The 11,067-nt window shown below is 35.9% G+C and overlaps 1 protein-coding gene across 1 annotated transcript; it reads right to left on the reverse strand.

Annotated features, from left to right (window-relative positions):
• Positions 1 to 1,795: 1,795 nt before the first annotated feature.
• LOC122083289 (serine acetyltransferase 2-like) lies at positions 1,796 to 9,718 on the reverse strand. Its single transcript, XM_042651046.1, has 10 exons — positions 9,242 to 9,718; positions 7,860 to 8,057; positions 7,675 to 7,734; positions 6,914 to 7,009; positions 6,771 to 6,795; positions 6,362 to 6,456; positions 4,455 to 4,621; positions 4,226 to 4,299; positions 3,605 to 3,664; positions 1,796 to 2,064 (listed from the first exon to the last, which is right to left on the reverse strand). The coding sequence occupies exons 1-10, from the start codon at positions 9,512 to 9,514 to the stop codon at positions 2,045 to 2,047; spliced, it is 1,068 nt and encodes a 355-aa protein (XP_042506980.1). The 5' UTR covers positions 9,515 to 9,718; the 3' UTR covers positions 1,796 to 2,044.
• Positions 9,719 to 11,067: the final 1,349 nt, after the last annotated feature.

The following is an 11,067-nucleotide window of genomic DNA, read 5'->3' on the forward strand; positions in this document are numbered from 1 at the left end:
GTCTTAATCGATTAAATAGAAACGTTTTCATGTCCTAGCCTACGGGGGTTTGAAAGATATAAACCATTGATGTGGGATCTTAAATTGCTTGAGACCGATTAAGCCCGATTGATTAACACGCATAATTGTAACTAGGTTACTTGTGTGTGCATGATAGTTCTTCAACTACGAAGAAGGTGCATGTCAAAATATATGATTGAAGAAGAAATGTGGCAATCTCTCTCTCTCTCTCTCTCTCTCTCTCTCTCTCTCTCTCTCTCTCTCTCTCTCTCTCTCTCTCATATGTAGGCGTGGGACTCACAGCAAGGCGTCTGGCGTGGATCCAACGGTCAGAAATGCTCAGGCACAAAGCCCAAGGAGGAGGTCGTACGCAGTCCAAGGTGTTTCTTGGCGTTAGATGCAGGCCAAACGCCTTGTTGCGCCACAAAGGATCCAAGTCCTTGACTAAGCATGTAGATCCTATTACACTCCAACAAACGTATGGATCCCCTCCCATGATTGAATTTAAGTATGGAAGTTTGGCAAATGTCTAATCCAAACTATTCTCTAATTATCGAATTGTTGGAATTGTCATATTACTAATCTATATGGCATAATTATTCAAATGTACCATAGATACTCTATGGTAAGGGTGCCAATCAGTTTGGTTTTGGTTTTTGTTGAGTTTGAGAAAAAAATACATACGAAATCAAAACGAAACTGAACCAAGAATAGAAACACATTTTAAAAACCAAAACCAAATCAACTCAATTTAGTTATATTCGATTTTATATTTGATTTAGGTCCTATTTTAGGTGCTTGGACCAACTCTTACATTTCACTTCACTCAAAATATATATATATATATATATATATATCACTCTCCTCTCTTGTAGCTAAATATTGTGTTCTCCTAAACATTTTCAAAAATATCACTTCTTCCACTGTACTTTGACAAAATATCATGTTTCCTAGACATTTGAAAAAAATATTGTGCTCCCCTATAAAACCTTTTTCGACCAGCCTTTTTGTAGCCTCAATGACTTGTAAATCATGTATTCAATCTTGAGGCCAAAGGTTCAAGGCTTGGAGGAGCCAAGAAGAAGAAAACAGAAGATAAAGAGACATTCTAAAATACCTCATTTTTTTCTGTGCCACATCTACAGAGAATGTAACCTCAGGACAAGGACCACCAAATCCAAGACGTATTCCCAAATTTGGGAAGCCATCTCTTTTGATATTCGAATCAAGGTCTCTAAATCTGTGGGGCCTTGGAACCTCTATAACCCTTCTTAAATGGGTAGCCTAGTGGTGTTTTCTCTTTCTTTTCTAATCGCTTCCCCGTTTGGGGTTATCCTTCTGTTCCATGGGCTTAATGAATATATGTTCATTCCAAAAGAAACCTAAGGTGAAAACCCAAAAACATTGCCACTTCTCTGATTGAATAGAACTCCCCTTTTACTTGATTTTAGACTTGGATCTCCGAAGAAATTAAGAAAAATAACCCTTTCCACCTTGAGATAATGGGGTTCAAAAAGCTAAAGGGGTAATTGGCTTGTTACAACCTAAACCACAGGTCCAGTTCAAAACAAAAAAAACCCAGCCCCCAGCCTCTTAAACCCAGAATTAAATGGGGCAGTGAGGGTATATTGCAGTCCCTAGTTAAGTTTCTGGTTTCACTTCCTCTCCCAAGGCCAGACTGAGATCATGATGTATATATTAGCTACTCTTATGCCTTTTTCTTTGTCCGTATTGCGTATTCTACACATCAAAAACATATATGACAAAATTGACAAGACACACCTTGCGCTGGACATGCTTCAATAAATAACTATATTTCATACCCAAAAAAATTGTCTATTCTAGACATCAAACATATATATAACAAAAAATTTGACAAGACACACCTTGCGTTGGACACACTTCAATAAATGACTATATTTCATACCCAGGAAAAAAAAAATTGAAGAGACCAAGTAACATGAGTCCTGCATCACAGCATTTAGTGAAAAGTATGTCCGACTGTACGCGCCTTCAGGGTATCCAGTCACTCTTCTTTGTGAGCTCACAGGGTCTTCAAACATCCTGCAAATAATGGACACTTTTGGATCAAAAAAATTATTGGAAGAAAGAATCCCAGGAAGGTAAATTGAACAGAACGTCTAATAAAAATCGAATCAAAATCATCAAGAAACAAGATTTCTGTAAGCCATCTCTACAGATGATAATGCTACCAAAACTTGACACTAATCTGAAAAGTATAGATCCCAGAAACAGCAACATTCAAATGATCATCAAGTACATTGCTACATGAAGATGAGAAAGTCCAGGATGAATGCTCTCAGAAGTAACATGGATCAGAAAACCCACCTTTTATGGACTACCCAATCAACTCACAAGCTGGGATGACCAAATAATACAGTCAGTAACATAAGAACCCAGGTTAGTCTTCAGAGGAAATGAATCTTGTCACCCTCGCTTATGTGCCGTAAATGTTGCACAATAGCAAGTGAACTCACCATCTGGAAAACCAGGGAGCCTTGGCATGTCAGCACATACCATGTCAATGTAACTCAAACAAGAGTTCTTGACTACTCATCTGTTTTTTCCCCTGACAATCCAAACTAAGGGGAGAAATGGGACGATTTAATAATCTGATCAGGTCATTTTGTTAACTAGATAGTTGAATAATCTAGCTGTTTATTTCAACCTCTAAAGACCTATCAGGTAGGATTCATTGGACTGGATTGGTGGATCGAAAACCTCCCACATACAGGTGCAATTCAAGGGAGAGTTCTTATGAACACCTGAGAATTGTTCCAAAATATTAATTGACATGAATAATTTTATGGCAACAATTAAAATGCATCCTTCAATGGCATTCAGAGGTGGCTATATCTATTATAAGGCAGCTCAGTTGGTACCCAAACTGTGTTGACATGTTGTCCATGTCAGCCTTTACTCCTATCAAGCTTTAGCCCAATCAAACATCATCACTTATCAGAATAAGGGTTTGAAGAATGATTAGAAACTCCTTTTTTTAATTTGGGCCTTTAAAAGTACAAGGGGAAGAGTCCAAAATATGGTAGCCAGTAGCCCATGTGGTTGAGGGAAGCCACTACTTGGAATGTCGCCAATTCAAAAGACCCTATCATCCAACAGCCAAAACTCAAGATGACCATATTAGTCCCTCCATGTGGCAGAAACAATGGCCAATGAATGAAACTTCTCTTCACTGGTAGTGAAACATTTTTCACATTAAATCTTCTCTAACAGAAACCTGTTTTATCAAGTCTCAGGCATATTTTCACAAACAAATTACTTTGATAAGATAATGTGGATGAGGAACAGAATAAGGTAATGCCAACCACAGGCAAAATAAAGCTTAATCAAGTTTTCAGAAAGCTATGTAGTATTAACAATACTGTGCTCCTACTGGTTTTAGCCCACAATAATATGCCTAAAAGAGTACAACATATGACGTCATTGCTAGACGAGTCAAAAAAAAAAAAAAAAAAACTGTATTATGTCTCGACTCTCTTGAAACTCCTTATCATCACCTTCTATTGCAGGTAGTTGAAAGAACCCTATAGCTGAAAGTGTAGATGGAATTCAGGGAACATACCAGTGGATCTCCCATCCTTAGAATTAACAGCTACATTCTGGAAAAAATCTTTGGTAGCATCTGCATGTTTGATAAACAACCATTAATAAATATCAGATAAAAGCAAATTAACCCACAAAAATATCATATTTTCATAGCTTGCAACTGTATCAGGAGTAAATCTTGGAATTTTTTGGCCAGGATCCGAAACAGAAAGATATATATGAGACTAAAAGTGACTTTATATACTAGCCTAAAATTTCCAAGACCCCTAGCCATGATTCCCCAACTGTAAAGACACTGCAGCATCATGGTTAGGGAAATGACCAGGTAAAATTTTGGGCACCGTAAGCCCAATTAATGCTGATTAAGATGGCTCAACCTTGAGCAACAAGAACCAATCAATCGAACAGAAAGTAGTGGTATAGAGAAACTTGGAGGTATACAAGGAAATGGAAGGCTTAAATGTCCTCGGTTGAAGTGGATAACAGATATGAGTGGTGATGTGGCTTTAAATATCGATGATCGGACAGCATTCATCTAGTCACCCATGTAGTTGGTATAACGCTTCATAGCTGTGTTGCCATTCTATCTGTGTTCTAAATGTCAGAGGATGTCTATATTGTAACATAGTATACATACCATGCTTCATCGTCAGAGATGGATCTTGCTCTTCTACACATCCAATCACTTTTGCTGGATTTCCTGCCACCATGCTTTAGAAAGAAAAGAAAAGAAGTGTCATATATTCTGTAATATTCAGGGTTGATAGCAATCTTTTCCACATTTCTAAACCTTTTTTTTTTCTTCTAATGAATTCATTTCTATAATATAGATGCTCTTCTGCGTTGCAGTATAATTTCTTTACTACCTGCGTGGAGGAATATCTTTTAGTACAAGGGAACCAGCAGCAATCATGGCACCTTCACTTATTTTAATATTCCCAAGTATTGTCGCGCTTGCTCCAATAAGTGCCCCAGGACCTATTTTTGGATGACGATCACCAGTTTCCTTCCCAGAGCCTCCTAAAGTTACACCCTGTGAAACAAGTAACTACCCATAATTAGATCCAAATGCAATAAGTGATGACTTTGCGATATTTTTTTTTAATTATGTGAAACAAAGTAACATGATTAGATTAGATTAGATATAAATAAATTGAAGATCCATAATTTACAGCTTACTGAAAAAAATTATCAAGCATAGGAGTACAGAGTGTGAACTGAAATGAGTTCACATATGGAAGAAATTTTTCTTTGAATATTAACAAATTTATGGAAAGACCGAAAGAGGTGAAAGAATACATGGCTAGCATCAGTTTTCGCATTATGCATGTCAGGTTGACTGGTTGAGCAGCAAGGTGGAGCTGTCTCAGCCACATAAAGCATTGATAGTATATAGTGATAATAATGAAACAAACATTATCTATTACTTTCCAGAATGACTTGAGCTAGAATTATAATTGAGAACAAGATACAATAGACAAGAATGTGATCTAAGAAAAATTGTTTCTTCTACAGAATCATGAATAAGGAAGGTTTTTTTCTTTTTTTCACATATAAGGACAATATTTTTTTGTTTCCCTCCATGTCATGTGCTCAGGGTTCCATCATGTTGACCCCACACAGCAATCAGAGAAAGAAGAATATCAACCAATTGGACATGAGTCTTTCTCAACATATCCTCATAATTAAGCATAAGTGCATAACACATTATCTTCAATAATGGTTCTGATTCTGCTGAAGGATAAGTTGAAGATGGTCTTTTCAACAAGTGTCATCTTTTGTCTTCAAGTCACGTGGTCAGGATTCCATCATGTTGACCCCACAAGAAAGAAGAATATCAACCAATTGGACATGATAGAATTTTTCATCATATCCTTTTAAATAAGAATAACCCATTATCTTCAATAATGGTGGTGAAGGATAAATTGAAGATGGTCTTTTCAGCTGGTGTCATCCAACCAGACCTATTTTAGTAACTAGAAAGAAAGTTGGCTTTAGGATGTGGCTTCAATTAAATATTTTCAAATTTCTCCAACTTACCAGGATAGGTGCTAATTTCCCTCCTCTAACAGTGGATTTAATGGCCAATTTAACAGGATTCATGTAGCCAAAGTCAACAATTTTGGAAAAGACTTAGATGAAGTGAGCTCAATGTTGACAGAGATATATTTGATAGTTGTATTTATTGGAAAAGGCTGAGTTGTTGTTGTCTGATGTCTGCAATATATTGCTTTACTCATTTTTGGACCGCAAATCTGGGTTTAGAACTATCTTCACCACTGCTTGTGCACTGGGGGGGGTGGGGGAATCAATCTAGAGGAAGGACAAGCAACCTAGGTATCATGGACATTGATATGGATCTTTGTGTCTTACATAGAACTTGTGGCAAAGATTATATAGGCTAATAAAAAGCAGGATGTTGGTTTCCACCAAAGATATGGAGTGGCTAATATAACATTTTGGAAAAATTAAGTATTCTTGTTGCATGGCCAGCAACCCTTAATCAATCCCCATTATGCAAAATTCCACCGTTCACCCTAGGGGAGGGATGAGGAGTAAGAACAAAGATGATAGGAATGAAATAGACTACAAATATATTTGTTTTCTTGTATGCCCATTTTAGTTTATACATTTTCATGATTTTTTTTGCAATATCAGCAGAAAATGGAAAAATAGATAATCATATTAAAAAAAAAGGAGCCATGCTTTGGCAATTAACATAAGGCAATCACATTAATACCAATATATAAAGGAGGAATGAGGTTGAACTTGCCTGCATTAATGAAACTCTATTTCCTACAACAGCAGTCTCACCAATTACCACACCCGTACCATGATCCAATAGTATCCCCTCTCCAATTTTTGCAGCTGTACAAATTATGTTAAAATAGTTGTGAGAATTAAATCTTGCAGTGAAATGACACTATAAATGAATGAGGTAAAAAGGCTGTCAAAGGCGAAGACGAAATTTCCATTGACAAATGAAGTGGGACATCAAAGTGCACAATTCTATAATCCGATATGCCATCAAATGTAGTAGCTCCTTCATTTTGGAAGAACCAAAGCCAATTCATAAGGCTTTCTCAACTAACTCTCTGTTCAGAAGCTTTGCCACTTTCTTTGTCATGAATCATGTACAGGGAAAAGAAAAAAACGAAGAAAGAAAAGAACAATAAGCATACCTGGATGTATATCAACTCCAAAAACCTGAATATAAAAAAATGAGAAGTAAAGATATCAACAAAACAGACACCAGAACTCTTCATCAAAAAATAATAATAAAAACTAGTAAATTCACTCTAGTACCACATAGATCAACCATTACCTCGCTTATGCGGCTTTGTAATGCTAATGCCAAAATTTTGCGTCCTTGATTCCACAAAGTATGTGCTACACGGTATGATTGCAAGGAATGGTAACCCTACAACAATTTGGAAACATTCACATATTGGATAAAAAATAAGAAAATTTTCAAGCAAGACTTGAAATTCATGCATTACCACTCCGTTTACATTCACACCCACATCATAGGAACATGTCCTCTCACTTTGTTCCTATTTAAGTTAATCATATTTTTTCTCTTCTCTTTTCTTTTCCATTTTTCTTTTTCCAATTGATAAGGAAAAGTAGGAATACAGTATCTCTTTGCTATTCCACTAAGACCATTAATATTGTCCTCCACACCCCCCATCCTAAAATCCAATTTTTAAAAGGTCACAATGTAAATAAATTGATCAAACTATATCACTCTTGCTAAAAAGGAAACAAGCAGGAAAAATGTGGTGCAATATTAGAGTCCATTGAAGCTAAAGAAAGTAAAAATGAAGGATTGGTACATAAACAATAGCAAAAGGAAAAATAACAATAAACAAAAGATAAATGCATTTTTAATACCACATGCCACGTTACTACAAAAGAGATAGGATTTTTCTCCAATTATTTGTCACGTAGAATCATTGAAATGGACCAAAGAAAATGCATATCAATAATCAATGTTCTCTTCAGTAGCTCTTTTAATGGACACTCAAAGTCATGCAGCATGTTGAATATCATATGCTACAGTATGACCGAAGATTTAACACATACCTTAAGATACAACAATGCCCAGCAATATGACAGACAAGAGGGATCCCTATCTTTAAATGCCTGTTGCAGAAAAAGTTTAAAAACTTCAAATATCATACTTTGACAATCCACCAAGACTATCAAATAAGGACTCTTTAAAAAGCACCGGTGAAACTCAGATGCCTTAAAAACGGCAATGAAATCACCTGCACATCCAGGCGAATTGAGCGTTGAATACCTCTATCATGCATCATTACATCATCAAATATGTCCATTAGTTGTGTCGCCAAGAGTGTAGGGTTTTGGAGCCTATTAGCAAGGACGAATCCCAATGCTCTCTCCAAACAATCATGAGACAAAATACTGGCGTACAGGAAGCTACTCAAAATTGGCTCCTTCTCCGCCTGAAATAATTACAGTATAAATATTTGTCTTACATTTTCCTAATCAAGCCTTGCTAACAGAATTGAAGCAATAAACTTACCAAGGGACAAGAACTATCAAATAAATTATTTGATTAAGACAAATAGGCCCCTTCTTAATGTTCTGACCTCCAAAAGTCCTAAAATGAATGAAATGGAAATCTCACACTGCGACTACGTTTGGTTGCAAGGGGAATTAAAGGGAAGGGAAGTGAAAATTTTAAACCTAAAAAATAAACTTTTGTAATTATTACCCTAAGTGACTATATCATTAAGTTGGGATAAGGCTTTGTTGTTGTTGTTGTGACTATATTGTGAACTCAAAATCTTTCCATATTTGGTTATTAAATTTTGCTCTACTTGGCATCCAAATCCCTCTGGTATAAAAAGTAAAATAAAATCTATCATTACTAAATATGGTAAAAACTTTAAGTAGTTCACACAAGCACATGGGGTAACGATTGCAAATTTTCACTTCCCTTATCTTTAATTCCCCTTGCAACCAAACATAGCCTACATTCAATCCTAGGAATGAATTGAATATGCCAATATGAAGAAATTGAAAGTACACGTGATCCTGGCATTCAATTTGCAAAAGTAAGATAAAATAACAAACATTTGAACATACTGATAATTCACCCTTCCAGATGATCATAGTAACATCTCAGTACCACGCAGATGCATTTGATGCTTCCATCAAGAAAACGGGATCTTTTCTCAAATCCCAAATAACTCCACATCAAGGAACCATTATCAGCAGATTGGTGAAATGAGGTGCACACTTCCTAATATCATATGTGAAGTATGTAATTGGCCTCAGAAGTATCTCTTTCTCATTGAATTTAGCATTTTTTAAGCAACATTCAGAGACTGAAACAACGGCGGCACATCCAAAAATCACTCACTTTTCTAAAGGAAATCGAAAGAATCCAACCAAACGGGTATCTTGAACATTAAATTTCCTACTCTTTTTTTCACTATAAAAAACTACTACACTCTCTCTACTATTATAACAAACAATAAGATATAGAATAAAAAATCATAACAAACAAAAATGCAGCTGAAAGCCTGAAAGACTGTGAATTACCAGACAGAGACAAAACCCATTTCTCAAAGCAACTTTTGAGAAACTTAGTAAAAAAAAAAAGGAAGAAGAAGGGCACTACCTCTGATTTCGCCTCTGCTCTCACAGCATCCCAAATTGGGTCAACGAAAGAAGAAGCAGAATTGTCGATTGCAGCCACCGCATTGACGTCCAGCTCAGCATATCCCAGAGCATAAACAGGAAAGACCCTTTCCAGTCGATACTCCATGAATTTTGAAGCATAACTCTTCGGCTTTTCTTCCTCTCTCTTTTCTTCTTCGTTCTCCATAAGAGAAAAGGTAGAAAGTATTTCACAGAGTGAAGAAGACCTCTTCTCGTCGCTCAAATAGGCCATTCCCAAAAACTAGGGTTTGGTTTCGTGCTCGAGGAAAGCCTGAACTATATCATCTATGAAGCGAGAGGTTGCTCATGCAGCAACGAAACTGCCGTTACTTCTCGTCCAGATGTTGTTCAGAAGGCAATGGTGACAGTGAGCTGATGACGAAGCTGATAGGAAACGTGATGACTAGAATCAGTTAAACTTTCTCCGTTCCACGGGTGCTACGTGCCTATCCTTATATAAACTTTTAGGGGATGTAAACGGATCGGATCGGGATATTTCTTGGTGAATACGGATATCCCTAAATGGATACGAATTCAATCGGGTTTTTGATTAATTGCTTGGGTTTTTGATTATCTATTTATTCTTTGACTCGTGTAATTAGGACTTTTATTTCTCACTTAAATGAATATAATTTACTATTAATCCATTTTTCTAAGTTGTCATATATTTTTTTCATCCTCTCTAGAACTTATTTAAACTCAAAGAACCTTAAAAATTATTAATTGATTATCTAATTAGATTCTATACTTAATTTTCAAATAATTTAGATTTGAAAAAAAAAAATTTGAGGATTGAATCAGTGTTTCGATCCAGATCAGCCAAAATGAATTGGAATTAGCTAAAAATCTAGCAGTATCGATCATGTTTAATTTCAATCGAGGCAGCCAATCCATTGGTTTGATTCTCGATTCTTGAATCGGGCTTGTCACAGCCCTTGTTGAACTGTATATCTATATCGAGATGGGAATGCAACTATGAGTCTATGACTGATGGGACAAATTTCTTAAAATCCTAGCTCATTCCTAGGTTTCCTTAACTTAATCCAAACCACCAGGGTATATTAGCTCAAGCCCAACCCACCTGGCCATGATTAATCCTCACAACTCTTATGTTTGCCATTTCATGGTCAAGAGTATATTTGAAAATATACTTACCATTATGTTATTCTCAATAATTATTTGCATGCTTTTCAAGTATACATATAAAATGACAAATTTATAGAAAGAAGTTTGTTATACTGAAAAGGTAAAACTAAATAAATAAATAAAATCATAATTATTTAACACCTCAAAGGTGACAACAAGAAATATTTTTACTAACAATAATAATAATAGGCTTCACAACATCTACCAACAAAAAAAAAAATGGATGTCCTTTTAATCGAAGTATCGCTATACCTAATACCTGAAATTGTGTAGTTAACAACTGAAAATTATTGTTATTCAGTTTTTTTTTCTTCTGAAGAATATCTTATTTATTAAAACATGACAACTTACATAAATAAAAAAATAAGTGTCAAAATCGTCTACAGTGAGGCGGTGAGGTGCAATGAATATTCAACGGCTGGAGTGTATAACTGGACCCTCTTAGCCATTACATGTTCACTACACCTTACCACTCACCACAGGTAATTTGGACTCTCTTCATAAAATAAATTCAAAGAATGAAAATAGGCCAACTTGCCTGACGCGCAATAGACAATGCCCTCCGAGTGAAAGTGTCTATTCTCTAAAAAATTTACAAAATGTTCGGTCCACTAGCACTAGTAGACGATGGTATCAAAT

This window comes from Macadamia integrifolia, chromosome 7 (genome assembly GCF_013358625.1).
Source record: "Macadamia integrifolia cultivar HAES 741 chromosome 7, SCU_Mint_v3, whole genome shotgun sequence".
Taxonomy (NCBI): domain Eukaryota; kingdom Viridiplantae; phylum Streptophyta; class Magnoliopsida; order Proteales; family Proteaceae; genus Macadamia; species Macadamia integrifolia.

Bases quoted from the DNA above. Each gene is read 5' to 3' on its own strand.
- LOC122083289 (XM_042651046.1), bottom strand. From the start codon at position 9,514: ATGGCCTATTTGAGCGACGAGAAGAGGTCTTCTTCACTCTGTGAAATA. The intron at 7,010-7,674 runs GTATGTGTTAAA...AAATTGTTGTAG, and splicing joins GGGCATTGTTGTATCTTAAG to GGTTACCATTCCTTGCAATC. The intron at 6,457-6,770 runs GTATGCTTATTG...TAATTTGTACAG, and splicing joins TGGAGTTGATATACATCCAG to CTGCAAAAATTGGAGAGGGG.